Source organism: Ischnura elegans, chromosome X, assembly GCF_921293095.1.
Source record: "Ischnura elegans chromosome X, ioIscEleg1.1, whole genome shotgun sequence".
NCBI lineage: Eukaryota > Metazoa > Arthropoda > Insecta > Odonata > Coenagrionidae > Ischnura > Ischnura elegans.
In genome coordinates, this window is record NC_060259.1 from 78,462,224 (window position 1) to 78,487,939 (window position 25,716).

General features: G+C 37.6%; 1 protein-coding gene across 1 annotated transcript in view; it reads right to left on the reverse strand.

Moving 5' to 3' along the window:
- LOC124171075 (inositol-pentakisphosphate 2-kinase) overlaps nucleotides 1–21,516 on the reverse strand; it is a 43,766-nt gene extending 22,250 nt beyond the window's left edge. Inside the window, exons 1-5 of the mRNA XM_046550222.1 lie at nucleotides 21,098–21,516; nucleotides 19,406–19,517; nucleotides 17,301–17,508; nucleotides 11,868–12,073; nucleotides 7,128–7,186 (exon numbers count right to left, since the gene is read on the reverse strand). Coding sequence (XP_046406178.1) covers nucleotides 7,128–7,186; nucleotides 11,868–12,073; nucleotides 17,301–17,508; nucleotides 19,406–19,517; nucleotides 21,098–21,153 — 641 coding nt within the window. The 5' untranslated portion in view covers nucleotides 21,154–21,516. The remainder of the gene's footprint in view (nucleotides 1–7,127; nucleotides 7,187–11,867; nucleotides 12,074–17,300; nucleotides 17,509–19,405; nucleotides 19,518–21,097) is intronic.
- Nucleotides 21,517–25,716: the final 4,200 nt, after the last annotated feature.

The following is a 25,716-nucleotide window of genomic DNA, read 5'->3' on the forward strand; positions in this document are numbered from 1 at the left end:
CAGGCCTTATGGTTCAACCTGAATTGAGGAATTGAGTCCAAGGATGTGTGAAAAGCTTTTGTAGTAAATGAAAAGAAATTAATGGTGAAGACAGGATACCACATACGTAGATACCATAGTGGTGCATGTTGGTACGCCTTTGGCAGACTACAATTATGAAGAAGTGGAAAATGTCGAAGAGGATATCACAGAATGAATAGACTAGGTAAAGGAGGAAGAAAACCTAAATATCAAAAGTGGCTATTTTAAAAATTAATGAATTTATGGATTACGATAATGAATAGATGGATATGGATAACAACAGGAATATATGAATTACAAACATACAAAAACATTCGGCACAAACATAACTTACATATGGGATGCAGGATGTATCCAAGGGATTTAAGTACAGGATGAAAACTCGGTACATACATGGGTGGTGTGGTTTATGAATGAGGATGTGTGGGAGAGCAACTCTATGAACAGCAGAATGGGCTTCATCAATTTTAATTAACTGACATCTGTGATAGTTTGAAAATCAAAAAGACCTGATTTTCTCAGTTTTTTCAATCTGCCAATGAATTTTTCAAACTCATACCAAGAGGATTACCAATTCTCAGCCCCTCTTCGATCTTATGCACGGGCAGCATGTGATTCATGGTTGTTTACTAGCAACTGCTTTCCTCTGTGAAAAGTTTCCCCTCAATAAGTAAATGAGCCAGATCTCTTATAACATCACCAGCTCACGAAACGTGGGTGGCAACTTTTATGTTTTCTTGTCTTCTATGCACGAGCAAATGCCTGAAGGGGGAAATTCTTTTCACTGTTACTCATCTTTCCATCTATCTAGCTATCTATCAATATCTTTTAATGAATTTTGACTTCATCTCAGTGAATGACCCTCTTCATACTTGAGGAAGCTACTAGGGAATTCCTAGTCATAGTCCTCACGTGACTCTTTCAACTGGACCAGAATGCATCCACAATATTCATTTATAGCAGCCTTCTCAATTATTCCTTCGCTACATGCGTGCAGTGTAAAGACACAAGGAGGTTACACAGGTTGTTGAAGCAAATTATCGACGAGATACTGAATCTAAGACACGAAGGCGGATGGATGGTAAGGGCAAGACAACTTATTTAATGAAGAAAATACACTAGACTCTCGATAATACGAACAGCATTATTACAAAACAAATCGTAGGTCCCCCCAAAAAGGCTAATCCAATCAATAATTAAGAAACAGCATTACAAAATTAGGTCCCGGGGTTATAAAATATACTTTATTACAAAGTTCCACAGATATGCAACTGTATTTAGGTGGATATACACTATGCTACATCATAATCATTGCACTACGTTTAAGTTCTCCTGGCGCACTGTACCCAATTTTGGTTCTTTCTTCAGTAGAAGATACTTCAGTATCCACGCAACATCATATATAGTAGAATTTGTTAGTACATTTCTGAAGGGACCGCAAAAAATGAACATACTATCCAGGAAAATGTGCTTACCAGGAAAGTAGATAGCGATTGGGGTAATTGAACTCTGTGGAAAAGTTGTCCTAATTACAATTACCTACTTTCAGAAGTTCTCATAGGATCCTCTTCCTGAACTCTTTCCACATTGAAAATCAAGAAAATGAACACTGCATTGCAAAAACAGAACCATGTGAATGAAAATCAATGTTCCATGGATTTCCCTGAGACAATTACATAAAAACGGCATCATTCTCTCATGATTTGTCACTTTTTTGTTTTAAAAGGACAACTTAAGCTAAGTAATTGCTTCTTTCTCAAAGCTAACTTGGAGAATATGATGATAACTCTGAGTATATCATTTTGTTGTTTTAAAACACCATAAATATTGGCAAAACTTTATTTACCATTAATCACAGCAACCGTCTTATGCATTCATTCTTGGAACGAAACCCTATCGATTGTTATATCGATTGATACATCAATATTGATAGGACGATTATAAACACACTTAAAGATTATTACAAGCACATTATTACATTTTGCAGTTTAAATTCGCTTAAAAAATTTGTCCAATGTAGTTTTCTTTCTATTTCTTGTGCTGAGATCAAGTATTTTTGTGCTACGCTTCGCGTGGAGATCCAAAGCATCATCTGCCCCCGCAACACTTGTCAAGCAATGACGCACGTACCCCTCACATTGAGAAATGCATTTAGATGCATAACAGTTGTAGAAAGAGAAGTGTGGGATGAAAGTAAGATGGCATACGGCTAATAATAATAAAATAATTTATGAATTCAAAAGTTAAAACACCTTAAAGCATATGAGGAAAGAACTTGCAGGTTGCGTCATGGCAAGTAATTGAGCGTACTAACCAGGAAAGCGCCACTATTTAAAACAAATTAACCAAATATGTAGTTTTACCTGCCATTTTGTTTGGATGGTACTGGGAGCGAGAGTAATCACCATGTTAAGGAAGAAAATGTGTTAAAGAGGAACGTACTAACCAAGTTCCACTGCAATGCGCTTCATTCCTGTGGAGTAATGGTGATCCACTCATAAATTACCAACAGTATGTCCTCTTCCAACGAACATTTGATAAACGAACTTTAAGAGATGTGAACATTCAAAATATCCAAGCATGCCCGAAATTTCTAACTTGGTGCCCTTGGAGTCAGCCAATGCAACCCAGTGTGGCATCAAGGAGCTCACACTTTAGGCACAGTCTGAACAAAGTGATAAATCCATTTTGAAGTCGGTAACTGTTCAGTGTTTTGCCTGTTCTTCCTTCCCACAGACAGCACATTTTTTTGGGTCCATCCACATCACACCCGCAGCTAGATCAGTTATTCACAATCATGAGTAAATGCAGAAATGAAATTCAATGATGCATTCTGCAGGATAACCACACTTTTCAATACCTTGCATAGGTTTATCAACTTGGGAACAAAGTCTTGGAATGCATCTTATTCATATGTTGAGGACTCACCATATTTGCGCATATCATACACATGACTCTGAAGCTATTCCACAGTGTGAGTGTAAGCATGGGAGATTGAAGAGACAAGGAATTTTATCAGGTATGTTTTTTTTTGCAATGATTCCTAAATGAAATGCTCTCACGAAGTCCATTATCACGAACTTCCCGTTTTTTGGTCTGTTGCAGTTCGAAATAACGAGAGTTTACTGTATTTATGTATATTTGGGATTCGTGTTCAGACAAACATCCAAGTCAGGGGCCTCCAACTTACTAGGCCACGAGGGCCACATTCCAAGTTCCGAATCGCCCCGTGGGCCGGATAGCAAATTTGCCGATGACTGAAGTATTCGATACAACGTCTACTGAAGAATCTGGTGGCGTATTTCTCATTTACGAACAGTTGAAGGTGACTTTGACGTGCAGTACAGCGCTGCAATGCTCCTAGCAGCGTCTCACAGAGTTAAACGAGCGAGAATCGCGCGCTACTTGAAACGAATGCGCGGGCCGGATGAAAGCCCTTCGCGGGTATTTTGGAGACCCCTGATCCAAGTTGTAGGTGGAGAGACTAGGCAGAGGTTCCATTTGAAGCAAAGGAGTATGGATTTCATACTATGTACTTGGATGTGAAACGACACAGATGAGTGATATGTGAAGAGGCATGAAAGTTGATCAAACTGATTGTTGACGAGTTGACTTTGTGGAAGTCCACGGATAAAGGATAATTGAAACAGCAGTAGTATTTTTCCACACTTTTTTATTCTTTCTCGACCGGCTGCAATGTTTATCCACAGTTATATGGACAAAAGCATACAAGTAAGGAAACAATTCATCAGAAGCTACATATGAAGCATATTTCTCTATGGGAGCTAAGCTTAGACCTTGATAGCAGCAGACAATTCAGGAGTGAAAGAATTGGAAATGTGGTGTTACTGAAGAATGATGAAGATAAAATGGATCTACTGAGTAAGTAATGAGGAAGTGCTGAGAAGAGTGGGAGAAAAGAGAACTTTTCTAAAAACCATAGGGAGAAGATAGGACAACTTCGTTCGCCACATTCGGAGACATGATGGCCTGATGAAAACAATTGTAGGACATGTGGATGGGAAGAAGGGCAAGGGATGGCCACTGATGAGTTACATAGGTCACGTTATGAAGGATGCAAAAGAGAACAAATAAATCACTATGAAAAGGCTAGCGGATAGGAGAGCAGAATGGAGAGTTGCATCACACAAATCTCATGATTGTTGACTTATAATGGTGAATGTGGACAGGGGAGGTGAAAATGATCATGAATCAAAAATGCAACTGTTTGTTCACAGTTCCTCAAAATCTGTGGCAGCAACTTAATTGGAAATGGTTAACTTGCGCCAGCATTATTAACCGAAAACCAAAATTCTAAGTCTTTTGTCCAAAGATAGACAGTAATACACCCATGCCTCGTATAGCGCAAGGGATGCGTTCCCTGGGGTCTTAGCCCTGTACGAATTTGCATTATATGAGAGCGTTTTAATATTGGGAAGATAGGGATGCGTTCCTGGTAGCATAGGTGTTGGGTATCAAATTTCTTCTAAACCATATATATTCCAATTAATAGCCTTAGAAAACTTTATTCATATAAACTTTTAAAGTATTAAATATCTTTAAAGATAGTGGGCACGCATTCAAATACTTTTATTCACCTAAAAAAAATTTATGCGTGCTTTTGAAATTCCTTCCTGTTGTGCACGTGGGCTAACATCTGCTATGTCAGGGGTTCGCAATGCATTGCCGACAGTTGACGAATTTTTAAACCAGCCTAAAAACAACTATTGTGCCACCCAGGCCCCTTTGATGCTCATCCAAATAACAGGCTAGAGCTAATTTGAATACCATTTCATTGCTCGTGGAGTTTGTGAATAATAAATCATAACTGACTTCAATTTGAAGTCCCCCGAGGCAATAGCAACTTCGTGAAACAGTCTTTAAATGCCTTGAAATCTGACCCAGTTTTCCTTCCCTAACAATGAATGAACGAGATTGAATTCTTTTCCAACACAATATTGTCTCGTCAACACTAAAAACTAGTTGAGGGGGAGAGGAGGAGCCACTTTCAATCACAGCTTGGAGTTCATCAGAAAATGTTGCAGTGACTGCGCTATCAACACTTGCAGATTCACCTAATATTGCCGCACTGAAAATACCTGCTTGCCGTTTAAAATTCTGGAACCAACCAGAGCTTTCACTGAATGCCTCAGAGCAATTACCACCCTCGTCTTTTTGTACAGATTCACAGTGAACTTTCCGTATGTGGTGACCGCTTAGTTGAAGTTGGTGCGGCTGAGGACACTGATGTTTTAACTTAGTCTTTATTCAGAATAAGGCATAGTGAGTTTAAACTTCTGCTCAATATCGCTTTGACACTCTCCATTTTCAAAGCAATTGACGTCTTTCAATTTCTCTTCTAGGTTTATGGTTTTTCTTGATAACTTCTTGATTTTTCTACCCGCATTCCTATTTGTTGCCATTGTTCTCTTGGTTTTTACTCCATATGGCTCTATCGAAATCACCTTCTATTGCTGCACTGTATTCCTGAGATGCAGAGGGCCTATGACTGCTGGGAGGGAATGAAGCCATTGTGTTTGAGACTCAATAGCGGACCGTTTTACGTGTTGATGCTATTCATACGCAACTCGGCCACCGCTCCCTTTCTCCCCCGTGAATACCGATGACCTAGAAGGCTTTAGCATAAACCCTCTATCTGGTAGTCAATCGCCTGATAACCTATGATGGCAAAAATTACGTCTCAAACCATATTGCTTAAAAAAAACCATTACCACTAGCTCCACGCTTAAATAATGATCTAAATGAACTACTGTCATTCTGTTAAGGAGACGAGATAAATTACTTCGGTAGGCCGGCTATTAGGACCCGACGACGAATAATGCTTTTGGCCATTGCACAGCAATGGATTTCGATTAATATATAAACAAAAAATAAGATTTGAGGCTAGCAATACCATTAATATGCGTAAAATGATAGCAATTTTGTGTGTACTTAGTGCAAGTTCACGTTTTATCATGAGAGCATTTATGTTTTTTGATTAGGCTACACTGCGTTCCCCGAGGAACAAATTTCCACTATATCGAAATTGTGCTATACGATGCATGGGTGTATTTCGCCTTCAGTGCCTAACTCAGGGTTCATACCAGATTTCCATTTACAATTTCCCATACTTTTTCCTGCTTTCCAGTCCAAAATTTTATATTTCCTTAAGTTTATATTACCGGCATCACAGCCAGAGAGGAAGTAGGGAGGGGGGGGGACACGTCCTACCAAATATTTTGAGACCTTTACGCCCCTCGTGTTTCAAGTTGTTTTCATACACTAATTAACTTCGATAAAAATTAGCTTAAATTTATACGATTAAATCAAGCCCTAACCTCACATCCTAAATGTGTAACTACAGTGTTTTGAGAAGTATTTTTTTTTATTACTCCCCTGGTATATGCCCCCCTAAGTAAATAATAGCTGATGATGCCCATGTTTTATAGCAACAACAAACCATTTGTATCGAGGGATTTTATAGACAAATTCAGCACAGTAAATATTGAAATAAAATGTATTTCTTCCAGGAGTGCAATATATTTCAGTCAAAATTAAAAATAAGACAAAATGCAAAATCTAAGCACTCTCAGCTAAATAAATCTGAGATTTAAAAAAAACACATAAACCAGCACAAAAAAGGAAATTTATCCTAAATTTGCCATTATTGCAACAATCTGGTCATAGTATGCAATTATTTCCGCAACCTTCTCAGTAATTATCAGGTGTACAGAACTCTATTGGCCTTTCAATCAGCCAAATTTTGCACCAAAGACCTCATATCCTTGCCTTCTTTTTCCTTTTCTGAACCGTAGCAAAACAAAGTGCCCGCCTCACCACTTGGACTCAGCAATGCTCCATGCGATGAACAACTATTTTCAGCTTTATTCTGAGCCTCTATCCCCGTGTTTTCGCTAACCAGAATCAAATTCCCTGACTGGTATGAACCCTTTAACTGAAAGGCAAAACTTTTTGCCTAACATAATTGACTAGAGTTACCCCCAGCTCCTTTTACAAAAAGGAACATTAAGTGGCCTAACCAGTAGCAATTAATAGAGCCACACTAATATAAGTTCATACATAGTATTTAAGGAGTTCATTCTTACCCTGAAAATAAGTCTAATGGACAATACTGACTGAGGCTTTCCACTTTTCCAGTCATAACCTGAAAAGAGAAAAATATGAACACATTCAAGTTCATTTCCCACACTATAAAATAATATTTTATGTCAGAACGAGAAATAAGTAATTAGCATGATCTTTAACCCTTCTAAGCCCATGAGTTTGGTGGATGTAATACCTCTGAATCACAGGATTACAAAATGTTTTTTTTTCGATGATATTGATATGAATTTAGCTAAGAAATAATTTTTAAATTACATACAACATATAAAAATAATTTAATTCAATTTCAATACTAACTTTTGGTGAGGTTGAAAAGAATCACCTGGGATAATCTGGGTAGCTCAAACTGTAAGCATTTCCTTACTACAAACCTAATGCCAAAAATTTTCAATGAAATACAATGGCTTGCCCAAAAAAAGCTGTTCACAGAATTGCTTACCAAACTAAGTCATCAACTGATTTGCAGCTTCCCAAAGGATTGATTTAAATAGAGTGCAGATTTACGGAAAAGAGGCCTTATGTTCACATACTTATCATTTGGACCTATGTTCAAATAGGGTGGTTTCTTTTTTTTTTTTTAATCGCCTTTTTTCGCCTAAATCGATGGATTATAACTCCTGGAGTACGTATTTCATGCTTTTGGATTTTTAAATGACGATATCTATTTTTCCCGATTAAATAAAAAGTAAACATTTTCAAGCATGCGAAAACATGACAGCTAAGCATGAATGCTGGGAAAAGCCTGTGTGATGTCATTCTGGTTCTAGCTGCTGCTGTGTGAGGCGACCTTGGTGCGAGGCTATGAGCACTGGTACGATGCAGGCTGCTAGCAGGTAGCGGAGTACCCTCCTAAAAGCTAGTGCTTAGCTTAAGTAAGGATTATTAATACCCTATCTAACGAAGGAACCTTTCCGACCATAGGCAAATTTAATAAGTGATTGAGTGATTATTAAGAAATGTTTCCCTGAGCTCTGTGCCACATGCATGCATTGGTAATCTCAGTCAATGTAAACTCCTGACTACTTGTATAGCATCTAGGTCCCTGTGACGTCACGTGGAGTGGCAGCACAAAGCCACCAATCTGGCCATTTTCAAATGAGATTAAAATTGACCATTAACATTCGTCTAAACTGGGATTTCTAAAACAAAAAATTTCTATGTAATGAATACACTAATAGTGGGAAACAAATCCCAATCAATGCCTTATGCTTTCTTTGATGAAGGAATCTACCCTATTATGAAAAACAAGCTAATAACGAATACAGTACACTTGCAGAAAATTTCGAATGACCGTGAATGCATGCACGGATAATCTGCAACCTGCATATACCGCAGCCGGATAATGGGGAGTCCACTGTATAATGCATGCTCCAAGAAAAGATTATGACCTCCATTGCCAAGAAAAATTTATGGTCCCAGATGCCCAAAAACTCACCAGTTATCTTCAGCTAATGACTGCAGTAAGAAGACTTTAGCCTCACAGTGCACTTTGGATTTTTGTTTTTCAGAAATTCAAAAAATAAACTCCAAAATTGGGGATGACCATAATCAGACAAGATAACGCATAAATGAAGAAACACGGATTTCTGTATCACATATTTAATCTATTTCACACTATCAACAAATATCACTATTCGGTGGAAAATGGCAATTATTAATGATTAAATAAAGCTTTATCCTGATAATCAAGTAACTAATTATGCAAACTCTATAAATGACCTAATCCCTAATTAAAACTGCATGTAACTTTCACCAATATCAAAAACATATCATTGGAACCCCAAAGCAGACTCAAAATTCACTAGTTTTACCTTAAATCGATATGAATGCCGCATTTGAGGCATCTGTGATAAATATCATACCCCAGTAAAATTATGTAACAGTTATAAATGCAAGTATTAGCAATAAACATACATATATATTATATATATTTTATCCTCTCCTGGAAGAAGGGGAGAGAAAGGATCTGTGACAGAGAACATCATGCCCTTTTATCTGGTTAGAATGAAGTAATAGTTTCTAAAAAAAATTTAACCGTTTATGGGAGGATTGTTTTAAAGAGGTGCCTTTGCTCCTGGTAGACCAATTTTCAATACAGTGAACTTCCAAAGCAGGAATTACCCAGATGGCGGATTATCTGTGCACGAGTACTGTCCTCCTTCAATATTTTCCACAGTCTTCCATAAGTATTAAAATCTGATGCAAAAACATCGAGATTATCATATCTTAATGGAAGGATACATAAGGCTTATTGTTTCCATAACATTTCACATCATAAAATATAATTATTTTCTTTACCTGCCAACAATGAATGTGACAAGTTTAATAGCACGTGTGCTTGAGTGTTGCACAAGACGATGAGAAGCAGAAAAAATTCGTGATTAATGTTAGAAAATTTCTTCAATTGATAACCAATTGTAAATTAAGAAAATGTTATCAATAATCATTTAATGTATTTTTCATGATGCAAATGCGCAATTACTGCCGCCGCCTTGCATGCAGTCAAATACTACCCAATGGAATCAGAGATATTCATCTCACTTATGATATTGTTTAGCTGCAACCAGTCATGGTGTCACAGGAGAGGAAGGGAGTATTGGTAGTGAAGGCAGTGGGGAATGTGGAAACTGTTTGGTAATAATTGAGAGAGAGGCCCCATGCTCCCATGGTTGAGAGGGGCGAGGGAGGCCACCTGACTCACGGTGGCGAGCCAGTACTTCGTGTGGCCTGAGTAGTTCGGGGTAGTATGCATGGCTGGCAGAGACTGAGGACTCTGAGCCGATTCATCAGGGAGAGGAGAGAAGGCTACGCAGCAAAAGGTAGGTGGACACTGGGCATTCTCTCTCACCTATTCCTATTCATAATTCATATTCTTCATATACAGGGTATCCCATTTATCTTGACCACCCGAAATAACTTTTTGTCCAGATGCAAATTCAAAAATGTGTCAAGCAAATGTTCATTAGCCTTTAGGGGGACATTAATAAGCATGATTGCCTTCCTTGTAGCTTTGTAATTTACAAAGATATGAAAAGGAGGAGTTATAGGAGAGGAAATGAATTGCCGAATAAAAAATATAGGGTGCCATTTAAAAAAGACAATACCGCTGTTCATATCTTTGTAAATTACAAAGCTACAAGGAAGGCAATCATGCTGATTAATGTCCCTCTGACGGCTATGAACATTTGCTTGACACATTTTTGAATTTGCATCTGGACAAAAAGTTATTTCGGGTGGTCAAGATGAATGGGACACCCGGTACACAGTCCATTTTTTATTGTTTACCTCCTTTTTTGGGGCAAATTATTAATTTACTGATTTTGAGGAAATATATCACCCAATCAGAAGCAAACACAAAGAGAGCAGAGATCACAAGACTCTTAATGAGTCTTAATTGAAGCAACCTAGAATAACAGACTATCGCTTGAATAATAATACATAATTTGATTAGCACAAGTTACGAACATTCTAAGAAATAAAAGTGAAAGTTTGGTTTACACATTCAATGCGGGCCTGATTTTCATTAAAGTTGTCAAATACGGCCTTTAAAATAAGAAAGAAAAATAGAGGGAGGTTTCCACTCCATAACTTCCGTTCAAATACTGCTATTTACAAACAGCGAGCACTGTTCGAAAGAGGGAAGCTTGCTGAAGGCCATACACGCAATCGAAAGACTCGGAAGTGGATATTTGTCATGTACAGAGGCAGAGGAAGGGCTCCCGGCCCGATCGGCAGAGCAGGTCAATTGACGTGCTCCGTTTCTCAGCTTGGACAGGACCACATCTATTGACATGCTCCGCACTGAATGTGTTAATCCTTGTTTTCCCATTGCTTGTGTCACCTCACCCCATCATTATACTGGATAATCGAGCAGTCACTGTAACTTTGAAAATCTGTCTGTTACAGTCTACCTTTGTCGTTAGATTAATTTTATTTCATCTTAACTTTAATTATTCTTCTTTCACGATATGTAGGATGATACAAAATCAAATTATCTGTTTTACTTGGGCGGAAAAAAATTACTTTTTAAACTATGAAAGATGCAGTATTAAGTATCCCACCATAGTAATGTCAATGCAAGTGGACACAATTTTATCTCTCCCACCACTGTAGTTAAAATTTGTATGGAAGCATTAATACATCTGTATAGCATGCATGTTAAAGTGAATTTTAATTACTCAAGCATATTTTTACTCTCTTATCACTTAACATGTCTTCCTAAACATGTAAAATATATCACTAAACGTGTATTGTAGGCTGAGAAAACAACTTCTTAAACCACTGACTTATCTCGAATAAGCAACATGAGCTTCAGAGTATCAACCATCATGGTGTCTGTCATTCATAGAAGGAACAGAGTAATATCCTACTATGTGCTGAGGGCTACCAACTAAGCTGATCCAATATATTCTTGGTGGCACATCAAGGGTATCTACCCAAAGCGAAAAAGAGACTTAAATGTCAGTTTTCATTTAACGTATGCCTGCTAATCCATAAATATGACCATGTCATTATATTTCTAAAACACATTTCCATATTTTCAATACCTGCAGAAGGCATTCTGAGGAATATGCTAAGTTCACAAGTAGGTAAGCATTGTACTGGGTTAAGTAAATGTGACAGGTACTAGTTAATATTCCACAATGTATCTTAGGTGTTACCAAACCTGAGGATTTCCTCAAAAGAAAATGAATTATTACCAAATATGGACTTTCACTCACTTTGAGGTATTGTTGTAAGCAAAATCTACACTTATGAAGCTGGCGATCGGCTTTCGGCACCCAGCCCTGCTTTGGTTTTATCTCCACACAATAAGTTGAAAAACGCTGAGATCTAGAGGAATCGTTGCTTAAATGTACTGGCAGTAAAGTGAAATCCATGTACAGGGCTGCTTCTGAGACTTGAATTACTTTATGGAGGCGAGAGACTGCAATAAAAATTGATAACACAAATTAAGTCATGCAATAAAACTAACTTTTTTTATGCTGACTTCACAGACAGATACTCTATTGCCGCCAATGTTTTGATAGAGGACCACCCCATTAAAACATTAGATAGAGATGGGTCGCATAGCATTTTTCTTGAATCTGAATATCAAATACAAATACAATAGAACTTCTTTAGTACGGTTTTGAAGGGACCACAAAAAAATGAACATGCTATCCAGGAAAACGTGCTAACCAGGGAAGTAAATAATAAAAATAGGGGTTATTGTAATCTGTGAAAAAGTCATTACTACAATTACTGAAGTTCTTGTAAGATCGCCTTCCTGAATTCTTTTGATATTTAAAATCAAGAAAATTAGTGCTTAACTACCGAAAAAAAAACCATGTGAACACAACGTTTTCATAGATTTCCCACAGACAATTACATAACAGAGCCATCATTCTCCTGTGATTTGTCGTATATGTTTATAGGACAAGTTTAAAGAGGTCATTTACTCTTTCTCAGAGATTATGTACTCATAGAAAATGACGATAACCCTGAGTACATCAATTGGTTGTTTTAGAAAATCATAAAATTTGTGATACATTTTCTTCACCATCAATCCCAGCAACAGCTGTACACATTCATGCTCGGAATGAACCCATATCAATAAATATATCGATAAATATATTGATGAATATATCGATTGATATGACAATTAATAAGACATTTGAAGATTATTATTAGCACATTTTTATACTCTACAGTTGAAATTCTCTGAAAAAAATTGTTCAACAGTCTGCTTTCTATTTCTTGTACCAAGATGGAGTATTTTTTGCGTTAACCCTTAACCAGTGACATGCAATTCTTGTTACACTACCAGTGACGTGCGGTCTGGGAGACCGCAATAAATCAAGAATTCATAAAATATTGCTGTGCCATTTTTATTGTTTTGTTTAATTTTTCTTTGAATGCTTAACTATTATAAAACTTATATTAAAATTTTTACACTCCCAATATCAACCAATTTGTCATAAAAAATTGTGATTTGAAGCAGGATCAAAAAACTGATGCCAAAAACACTTGAGTTATAATTATTATATTTATGTATCAATATTTCGCCAGATTCAAAAAAGGCCTTGTATGTTAAAGTTGGAAGGCTAAGTAGTAAGTAGCCATGAAATTTATCCCGCTTATTCCATTTCTTGATGCATTCTTAGTAAGTGACGTGTGGTCTCACAGACCGCTAAACGAATTCAATTGCAAATTTACAGAAATTAATAAAAGGAACCTTAAATTTTAAGAGTGGGATATCCTTGTTATGCAAAAATATGAAGCTAACGAGAATTATAGACATTTTGAAATCTTAATTTTGAAAATATTCATAATTTTAGAAACGCAGCGGTCTCTCAGACTGCACGTCACCGGTTAAGGGTTAAGCTTTGCGTGGAGATTCAAAGCATCGTCTGCTGCCGCAACACTTATCAAGCAATGATGCACGTACCCCTCACATAGAGAAATGCATTTAGATGCATCATGGTTGTAGAAAGAGAAGTGTGGGATGAAAATAAGAAGGTATATGGCTGATAATAATAAAATAACTTATGCAATTGAAAGTTAAAACACCTTAAAAAATATGAGGAAAAAACTTGCAGGTTGTGTCATGGCAAGTAATTGAGCGTATTACCCAGGAAAGCGCCACTATTTAAAAAATACTAACCCATTATGCAGTTTTACCTGTATTTTGTTCGGAGGGTACTAGGACCGAAAGAAATTGCCGTGTTAAGGAGAAAAATGTGTTAAAGAGGAAAGTACTAGCCAGGTTCCACTGTACTTAACTTTTTTCCAAATACCTCACTCAAATATCGAATACTTCATTACTGAAAATGCATTTTTCCACAAATTTTAAATCCAAATGAAATTTAAAATATGCTGAACACTTAGCTAGTCATTCTACCTCAGTAAGGCTCCCAAATCGTGATGTAGCTGTAATCCACCGTTACATCAAACTTGCCCACATGAAGCACCGCAGTCCTTTTGGTTTTTCTTATGAGCATATTGAAGGCTGTATTATTAGTAATGCTTTACTGCATTCTTTGAAAACCTTAAATTAAATATAAAATTGACAGTAACTTTAAAATTAGAATAGGGAAAGCATCAATTTGATCATACAAAAGGGAGTCAGAAAAGGAACAGCCTTCGAGCGTGCCTTTGAAAGTATACATACATTCTTATTAGTGTTGTTTTCATGAAGTCATCAGGATTATATGTATTGTAATGCTTATTTTCAATGATAAGTTTTTGTAGAAGTATTATTAAAGAATTGAACCAACCGAATGTGCAAACCTTCATGTAAGACCCAACCATTGTCAACGGATTTAAATTGAATCACGGACAACCTGTGCTGTGTATTTGAAATTGGAACAATTGGTAAGTTTGTGTAATCGAATATTGAATAGCGTAAAAAGCTAATTATTCGAGGTATTCGGTGATTTGACTATTAGAATGTCCCATCCCTAAAATTAGATTATAAAGAGTACCTATACTCCATGGCAAGGGCGCCGCTAGGAATTCAGGCTAGGGGGGGTTTCAGGCGCAACCACTTCTGGGGGGCCTTGGGGTGTGGTGTGCCCACCAGGATAAGCGGGAGGTTCAGGGGCTTTCCCCCAAAAAAAAAGTTTCAGGTAAATGGTTCAAAATTGTGAGTTTTATAGTCTTCTGAGGGATATTTTGTTAATCCTCACATTATTCCTTAAGCAATATTAATCCAGTTAAGTAAAATAGATTTAACTTAAAAATTTCTCTGAGCTCTGGGGGGGTTTTATCCCCTGAACTCCCCCCTTGCTGCGCCAGTGCTCCATGGAGCAAAAAAAATCATTGCACTAATCATTGAGTAAAGCATTAAATATTATTGGCATCTTATTGCAAATACCAAGGACCCTTAAGTTAAATTTCATTTAAGGAAAATTATTAAAGAATGAAAAAAGGACAGAGTCCAAAGTAAATTACAGAAGGGCATTGATATGAACTGCCATTTAACATAATCTTACAATTTTTACGAGTTTTCTGCCAACCAGACAAAATATACACCTTCATCTACCCATCCAACCGGCAACCAGCCTCAAATGGCATGAGGTGGGAGGCGTTTAGATAGCAGTTGTTTACAACATCTTAAATTTAAAACTAGGGATGGTCGGATCGGATACCTCGGATCCAAATATCCGCAGATATTGCCCTTCATCAGATACATCGGATCCAAAGCCGCGGAAGACTTCGGATCTGGATCCGAAATTTCAAATAACAGCTTCAGAATAGGTATTACCATAAGGGTGGAAAGAGTTCCGATTCTATCTTGGAATGCACCGTCGCATGCGATTCTTGTCCTACTCATGAACCGTTTTGTTTGAAAGCTCTCGCAGAGGTTACGTAGGAGAATTTCAGCCGCGGAAAATAAAAAAGGCATAATACGACTGGCACATAGTGTGACTCTTCCCAAGTAATTGAACAATCATCGGAGGAATCTCAGCGTCAGGGATTTGAAAATGCATTAGGATCCGAAAATATCCGATCTGAAAGATCCGGCTCCGAAAATCAAGGATCCGAAAAAACTCCTGGATCCGTCCATCCCTATCAAAAACGCTTGAGTATAGGATAGCGTATTCATTACAAAATTTGGCAATGTTGGAGGTCAATTGTGATTCAGTTTCCATTTCAACCGGCAAATGTTGCTTACATTGCAAATTCGTTTATTCAACCAAGTTTCACAATTCCATGAAATACAGTAGAAACATGGTTTTACGAATACTCATAATTCTTCGGAAATTACTCGCAAAACCGAGCACTCGTTGTATCTGAAGGTGTTGAGTAAACCCACCGAAGTCCCATAATCATTCATATTTACAGTTTTTCTTTTGTCCCTGTGGTATTTAACGAAGTTAAACAGGTAAAGAGTAATTATCAGGCACATTCTGGTTGAGAATCAACATATATAGAGAAAGAAATCCCCATACTCATATTAAAAAATTACCCTGAATATTATGGATATTTCAAATTCTGTGGACAACCTGAATTCTTACTAAGCCTTTTAGTGCAGCGGGCCGACATATCAGATTTTGGGGCAAAAAGAGCGGCGAGTCGATATGTCAGCTCTTACGTAATCCATTATTTAATTTTCTATAACTTATTTGAGTTAACTTAAAATTTTTTTGTCAATATTGACCAGTTTAACCTCGTCAATTAAAAAAAAACGCATATGGATACGTAATAAAATAGCTGTTTCTTTCGTAGTTGCTACATTTTATTAAAATACCCTCTGCATTTCTCGCCAGTACCCCAGGAAGAAAGACAGCACTAAGAGAGTTAAGCTAAGAACATGTTTCATAACAACTTTCCATTTTCCAGTCTGAATTTTATAAATCCTCCCAACTTTACTCCAATGGCAAAGCCAATGTACGTAGGAATTGTATGAAAAAAAATCACTTTTGCTCGATGTGGGGGCTGTGGCCTCCAGACCCCACTAAAAAAGGCCAGTGGCCTTCTCTGATCACAAGTTCTTACAATTTTTGTTGACCCTTATGACACAACACTGTATCCCCCTCCATTGTTGACACAATAAAATTCACAAAATATTGAAATAGCAAGATTTCACCTAAATTAAAAGTGCTCTGATTGGTCTGAAAATTGGTTTTTCAGCATATTACATGGTCTAGATCCAAAAAATTACATTTCTAAAAAATTGATTTTTTGACCTTCAAATGCCCCCTAAAAGTATAGGCATTGAAGCAGTAGGCAAAAAGTAATGGAGAGAAAATTTTGTGTTTCCATAACTTTTCCCAGGGTTTAAGATGATTTTCAAGTGGTTTAATTCAATGACTTTTAGCTGTATCTCATCTTGTTCACCCCAAGCATTTTTATGTTCAGACAGTGGTCGGAGGTTGGTTTTATACTATATAGATGCACCAATGTACATACATTGTAAAATAAAGTAAAGCAATATTGTAGCAGTAGTAGTAGAAGAAGAAATAATAGTCAAGTAGCACAAAAACATGCAACCCCTAGCAGCCCAACCAGCAAGACAAAAAAATTTTCACCTTACCACTCGAATGCAGCAATGCGATTCAACAATGAGTTTTTCCTTTTTTCTACGCCTCCATGGTTTTTTCCCTCACCATAACCTAATTACCCCGAAATTTCCATAACTTCCCTGAAGTGGTAGTGTGGTAACATACCTGGACGTTGATGAGCCAGTTGAGTTTCTAGTTCCAACATCTCAAGGCTGTCTAGAGTAACAATGGTAGGTGGAATCACATAGCAGGCCCCAAGGAGAGGCATCATCACTTCTGAGCAATACTTGACTTCAAGAGAAGGGGTGGCACTTTCTCCAGGAGAATACAACTTCACACCATTGCTCTTACGAAGTCTAATGACTTTCCGCTCCTGCAAGAGAAATTTGATTGAGACTAATCATCAAAAACAGAAGTATTACCCAGCCCATTCTATTCAGGCATTATTTAGAATGAGTTTATAATAACACGGTGCAAGAAAAAATTCAAAGACATCTCACATTCTCCAATCGAAGCCAAATAAATATAGCTAGAAAATTTACTGTTTCAACAATTTTTCCCAGGGTTACAGACAATTTTAGACTTGTCTCCATCATCGTTCACTCCAAAATTTGTATGAATCAGTCAGTCAGTCAGAGGTCAGAAGAGGGTTTTATACATAGATATTGTGTTATGATTGAGCACGTATCTTGCCAACCAGTCATGAGTGCTGAGGTGAGATGTGGCTGCCCCATAGATAGCTGCACTTTCCTCATAAGGAGAGCGGATTGGAAACTTAACGTGATACATTCAACTTCCCTTAAACAATAGAAACACAGTTACACTTTCACACGAAACTTTTTCACCACGGAAACACTTTTCTACTCACTAAGCTATCACAAGGACCAAGATAATGTAATCATGCAAGAACACAGATATAAATACAGACTGGGAGGAGATTCAAACGAGGAGGAAAGGCGAATGTTCATCAGCCACAGGTTCCTTTCCGCACAAACATTCACCTTACCTTTAATCCCCCTTACCCAGAATTTATATTTAAACCAGTGTTCTTGCATGATTATATTAGCCTGATGATGGCTCTGGGAATTGACACCTGTGGTGTAGTAAATAAGTTTTTTTTGCAAAAGACCAATATTTTCCATATCACAAATAACATCCACTACAACAATCCTGAATCCAATGATATTATCCTAAAATAGGTTCAGAGATCATTACTATCATAAACATCAAAATGCTATTGAGAGGCAGTAAGATTTTTCAAAAGCAGTCAGATGGACAGATGCTAGCAACAGCCAAGGATAAAGAAGCCAATTTGCTTGCGGTCACAAATGTGAGGTTTTTAGACTAGAAATATTAGAGAGAATTTAAGAGAATGATTTGACTCTTTCGAGGCAATTAATATTTATGAATTTTTCTCGGGCTCCCCACCAGGTAAGAAAATTATTGGCAGCTGATATTTCTGCCCCCAACTCATCACCAATTCTGAAGGTCAAATTTTGCATTGTATCTCCCATAAGTCAAGGCAAACAGACTTTTCTCAATATTTAACCTATGAATCCACAAGATGTGGATTGAGAAGTCTTTAATACAGTTGGTTAGCTCCCTCAAGGATAACAAAAGGGCATCAACAGTAAACAAAGCAGTTAGCTATTTATATATCTGCACACTTCTCTACCCTACTCCTCAGGCTGGTTGGCAGGTAAAATTCTTAACTACATGTCAATCTAAAGTAAACTTAAATCAATAAAAAGAGGTTCTTGCCACTTTATTGGATAAAATAAGACAACAATGTGGTCAACATATAAATAGCAAGGATAATAAACTATACACAGGAACACTAGATAAAAACTACCAAAGTAATGAAGAGAGGAAGCACTATATCCCTCTACACTAGGCTAATTTTCTCACTGGTGGATATTGCTCCATACACAATAGCAGCAGCAATTTTTAAAAAGAGTCACTTTAAAATACTAGTCATGCATTAAAGGCCAGAACTTTAGGGTGATCAAGATAAAACATGAAACTAGGGATCCCATCTCTCACACTGGAAGGAATTCAGTTTACACAAAATTACAACAATAAATACACTAAAACAAAAAGGCTTCACTACTTTTCTATTGCTCAAACTACCCACAACTTACAACCAACACGCAACACAGCCTGCATGTATTTGAGACTTTATTTTAATTTCTATCAACTACTTCTTCAGTAATTCTAAATGCCCACAGTAGAGGTCAGATAAGAGGGAATTTTCAACCATTCACACCTACCTGAGGTAGAGCAATAACTATGTTTGCATTTCCCTCTCCTCGATAAGTCCACTTTTTGTTTCGAAGCGAAAACCATGTAGCCTTGATGGCTTTATCTTCCAATGATTCATCACTGCAATAAAAAATAAAATAAATATATATTCATGCACTACAACAAGTCTTTAAAAAAACAAAGCCTACTTTGCTGTGAAATAATGTTCCTCCACAAACCAAGCACCTGCAGTACCGGTGCATTAGCACTAAATTACCAAGTTAATAAATATTGATTATCATTACCACTAACTTCACATCTTATATCACCTATTTTAACCCTATGGTAATAAGTGAGCATTAAAGCAACTCTATAATATTAATACAACTATTTCCTTCCTCCCACTTAGGGGGTCTGCTAATGTTATCATAACATTATATTGCCAATATTTAACACAAAAACATGAATGCAATCTAGCCAAGTTAACAGTGATTAAACAGGTTAGAATGAGAATGAAACAGGTAAACCAACACTATAAAAATCGAAGACAGTGAAGGATTATAAAAATGGCTTAACTTAACAATAAAACTGACTCCATTCCAAAAGCCCTAGAACACCATACCACGGACAAAAATTGACTGATTGCTAAAGCACATCACTGAAACTACAAACAAGGCTCTATAAGGGACACGAACATTGAGAAAGAGTTTCTACACGGAAGTGGCATTCAAAAGCAGATTTAAATTAAGTGAATGACAGTCATCGCACATTAACCATAAATAGGCTCAAATTTTCACTCCCAATAAATAAAAATGACTAACTGAACATTTCTCAGCATTATTTTGATCCCTGAAATATCATCCTTGGGAGAGCAATCCATATAAACAAGATCTCTTGGCACACTGCCAGTCTCTCAAAAGCTGATGACATTGAAGTATGCCGAGACAGGCGTAAAATAGAAAGGAACAGAAAGCTAATGACCTTAAAACCTGGCGACAGCCATGAATAGTCAACTGACGTCGTACCTGGTACGGCTTGTAAGTTTTCAAAGCGAGTATCCGCAAATCTCGTAATTACGTCCATGCAACAGCATGTACTGATAACTTGCACCGTAAAATGTCTCTTTCCTTCAAAGACAACGTATTCGGTGAATGCAGATTGGAGAATACCATACCCCAAGTAACCCCCTTCCGCTTCTAGCTCATCAGGTACTCCAAAAATGCACGAAACAAATTATATTTTTGAAATGGGAAATGCATACAAGCAACATTTAAGGCTTAGGGACTTCATTCGTAAAGCGGTGGGAGATGTCATACGCCAGCTGAACTTAAATGTTTACGGAAAGACGTTGACGTCCATGTCAACGTACAGAACCAGGCTTGAAACAAATTCACTAAGTTAAGAAGATGCATTAGGTACAGCCAATGAAAAACATACAAGAATTTACCCGTGAGTGTTTTAATAAAGTGTAACTGACAGAGGAGGAAAAAGTACAATATATGGAGGTATTAAAAAATCAATTAAACCCTGGAAATGTAAGCTTGATTACCAGGGTGCGAGAACTATGAAGGATAGTTGAATTACAAAAAAACGGAATATTACATAAAACGTCAAAACCCTAAGGCATAAAATCAAATCATGATACAATGATGAAGGGGTAAGAGGCATGTGTATTCAAAGCATAAATACAGAAAATATAAAAACACTTATGGCAGACTTACTCGTTAAGGAGACCAGCCTCTACACCCCTTTTCAAGGTATTTTCGTGATAAGCCATCGATAGTAACGAAGGTTTCTAACAGTGCACAGCCCCTTCGGCGCTTTCAGAGCGAATGTTACTATCACAAGAAGTACATGATGGTAGTATCTTTAGTTGGTTATCTTTGAACCAAACCAAACAGAAGTATATGAGGGGAAAGCGGATATGAGTGATTTTTGTCTCTTTCGTAAACAGGAAAACTTGGGCATATTTCCTGTGGTTGCGGAAGATTCCGTGACAATTCTCAAATCTTAATTGAGTGACAAGAAGAAGTCATCACGGTATTGTAAAACCCGTGACGTAACGGCAATGCCGCGTGAAGTAATGATTTAAATAAATTTTCAAGCACATGGTGTCGGCCGAAACGCGCAATTGATTTCCAGCACTGCCCACAAAATCGAAAGTTTTCGATTCAACGGTTGCGATTGTTTCGATCATTTCGATATTTCGATGGTCTGGCTTGTCTATCGATACATTCCCAGAATCGATTGTTCCACGATGGAAAAGCATCGGCGGGAAAGTTTGTTTTTGACATATTTATATATTTATTTCACCGCCAAAAACGGCACAAAGGCTTTTTAATTGGCTGTTAATTAAATAAATAATAGCTAAAAGATAACAAACAATAACACAATAAATAAAAACCAACAGAAAACACAATTTTTTAAACTTAAAAAGGGGCACTATGGATTAGACAATGGGGAATTATTCAGATGGCATTTTAAGGAGATTTGTAACTAGTGGCAGAGGAAAAGAGGTCCAGGGAAGGGATTTTTGAAGCCATGGAGTGTAATAAGGACGGGATTCAGTAGAACAGAGAGCGTTGAGAGATGTATTCTTTTCCCATATTTTAGAAATTTTTCAACGAATTAGGGTGCATAGGCATAAAACACCTCTAAGAAAATTCATAATGTCATGCTTATACTAAAAATAAATGGCTAATCTGTAAAGATTCTGCATATGTAAATTTTTGGGTGAAAGTAATGATGCCAATGACGCGGCTAATACTGCAATCACTGTGGGTTACTTAAAATATTATTTAGTAAATAAATTGGCTGATTTTAGGAAGTGATTTTCGATAGCTTTTCCATGATATGCTGATCCTACTGTATACTGATATATGATTAAAAGGGTATCAGCATAAGTTAATATCCCTCAATCGATTGAGAGCCTTATTGGGTGATACGGGGGTCCTCCTCCGGAAAATTTTAGAAAATTGCATGCCCCTAACTGGATTTTGACGCTATTCTGGCTCTTAAAAACCAGATAAAAGTTAATAGCAATTTCGTCAGAAAAAATACAGTGAAAAGTGAAAACTTTACAGCTTATAAAATTTAAAATGGCAAATATAAAAAAAAACTTTAAAATAACCTTGTCGAATTACCTTTTCAAAAAAGCATCAGGTTCTTTTTATTCCTCTGACACCTTTATTTTTAAGATACACCTTCATTAAATACTAAATGTTCAAAGGGGTTTGCATGAGTGAATCGAAAGCTATATTATTACGAGGAATTTGCACGAGTACCCCTTTAGAACCCGGTTTTAGGGCATGATGTCGAGATAGCCTAGCCCTAGCAGTCGAAATATCCGGGTCTATTTTATTTCTATACCAGTGCCAAAAATGATTTTCGAATACCTAGAGGGTTACGCTGAAATACAGTTATTAATAATATATATTGTGAAATAATAAATCTGTATGTAAAAATCATTTATAATCGTAAAATACTAAACAAATACTAACTCTGGTACAAATAAACAATATTGTCTTTTTTGCCTTTGCCAGAGCAATTTATTTAAATTTATCAGTAGTTTCGGAATTCCTAGTTACCGTTAGTAACAATTGAATATTGTTTGATGTTGGCTCAAGAAATTTGGTGAAAGGTATATGACTGCGACATTGGGACAGGTAATGGTTTAATGTATTGAAGTACTATGCATAGCAATTGAATAACGAGGAAAGCATAATGGAAAAGGGAAAAAAATCAACATTCTGGAATAAAAAATGATAAAATGACATTGACGAAAAGGAAAAAATGTATAAACAATCACGAAATTAAAACAAAATGATAAAAACCACGTGACAATAGTTTAAAATAGAGTATGTATCGTGATATTTCACTTAAATGCCAAAAATATTAGTACAGCGTTTTATTTTCCACACTCATCGTACACCAAAAATGGCAACGCAATTGCTTTCAATCGTAAACTGGCTGGTTGGGGTGAACCAATGGGCGTGGCCATCAACAATGTGAGTCCGGGGAACGTTTTTGGAGGTCCCAAAGAACGTGGGGGGCCCCGCGCGAGAGCATGTGCAGCTTTTACGTAAATCCTGCGCAGGCCCCTTTGATGATGCCACCATGACATGCTGACGCCTGCAGCCGGGAGGGAAGGGGGGGGGGGGCAAGTCGCGAGACAGCTGATGCACCCCCTCTCCCCCCCCCCCTGCTGTGACCCCGCTCCCCTCCCCCCCTCTGCGGCTGCCGCCCCACAGCAGACGCAGCCGCCACGCGCACGGGCAAAATGCTGTGTCCCGTTAAGTGAATGGAACGATGGCTTCTCGCGGCTGAAGGTCTTCAAAACAAACTCTCCAGCCCCACCATAAACACAAGAAAGAGCTATCCCACACCGTACGATCAATGCACCAGCTGATCGCGAAAATTAATGGGCGGGATTTTTTTATTGCTCCATAATAATTATGGCCGTAAAATAAGAATCAATTCTGTACATTTCAATGAAACCGTAAGTAAATCAACTTACTCATTATTACCAATCGGCCTCAATGATATATAATAAGCTGCCAAACAGCATTGAAACTATTGAACCTCCTGGTGCATTCAAAAGGAGTGTAATAAAAATGTTTAAAACTCAATATTAATTTAAAAAGGCACGTACAAAATGTAAGGAGCTTTAGGTAACCTTAAAAGGCGAACGCGCGTTTAAATTACCATCATTTTTAATACTCTTGCATGCATTGGTTTATAAATAGTGGAAAAAAGGACGTATACTAACATTAATAAAACTAATATCTTGGACTAAACATATTAGTATCATTATTGAGTATGCGAAACGAAGAGTTTCTTGTCAGTAAATGTTATTAAGATGTACCTTTCTGGGGTGGAAAGGCTTGTGCGTTCTTGTGAATCCTAGAGCTGTACTATCGGGACTAATTCTCAATTACTCACTGTAGGGCTACTCATGCCAGATAGCTCGAAGGGTAGGAGCTGGACGAAAGGTAGTCCATATGATTGTGCCACATGAAAACGAAGTTGGAATGGAAGTAGCAAACCCTACCAACTATCTCCTCTCGGAAAACATAGAATAAAATTAAATGAGCCTTGGAAACTCTTCGAACGGAGCCCGTCTGCAAAGAGCGGGAGTCGGTCACGGCAACGAAGTCGGCAGGGTCTGCGAGATTGGCAACATTCTATACCCTTGCAGAGACTTCTTATCAACAGCAGCAGCAACCAAAAATAAGAAAAGAAGACCAAGATGATGGAGAAGAAGAAGACAGCAATGAACGTAGAGACATGGATTAATAGGACAACGATGATGGCGAGTAAGGTAGGAAATATTAAAAGGGAAATAGAGAATGGAAGATTAGATATCTTGGGACTACGCGAAGTGAGATGGAAGGATAGTGGGGACTACTGGAGTCAATGGAATAGGCAGGGGCGGTCTGGAGTTATCGGGGGCCCTCGACTGGGGCTCCTGAACTGGGGTCCTTCCCGAAAAGTAATAGGATATTGCATGCCAGGAAGTGGATTTTAACTCTATTCTGACTCTTAAAAATGCATAGAAGTTTATAAAAAAAGCATTTTCGTATGAAAAAATACTGTGAAAAGTGAGAATTTCTCAGCTTATAAAATTTAATAATGTATCATGGTTCTATCTTCTCTTTAGTGAATTTGGTCCTTGAAACAGCAACTCAAGTGTAAAACAACTCAAAAATAACCTTTCGAATAACCCTTTCAAAAACGCATCAGATTCTCTTTTATATTCTGAAACATTTATTTTTGGTGTAATCTTTTTACACAGATTATGTTATACATAAAGCAACTAATAAAAACGTAGAATTTTATTATTGCAAAAAATACTTTGGTTCGAGTAATCTGAGTATTTTTTTCTTACTTCATTCATATACGCTTCACGGTTGACTCGAGCGTTGCGGGGGCCCCCTAAACTCGGGGTCCTCGGCGATTGTCGACAAACCGGCCTAGCCAGACCGCCCCTGGGTACAGGGTTATCCATGGAGGTGGGGAAGAAAGTGAATGATGGGCATCTTTGGCATTGAATGCGACCCTCGGTCTTATGAAGGGGGACAGTAAAAGACTGGAGGCGTTCGAGAGGTGAGCTTGGAGAAGAATGGGAAAGGCGATGTGGACGGGGAGGAGGAACGACGAAGTGCTGGACATGGTGGGTGAAGAGAGGCAGCCTCTAGATGAGATACGGAGGAGACAGAGGGTTTGGATGGAGCGAGTGCTTAGCGGGGATGGTATGTTGATAAGAGTGCAGAATATTGGGTAAGCGAAGCAGAGGAAGGAAGACAAGAGGATATTAGGTAAAATGAAAGGGAGTAGGCCT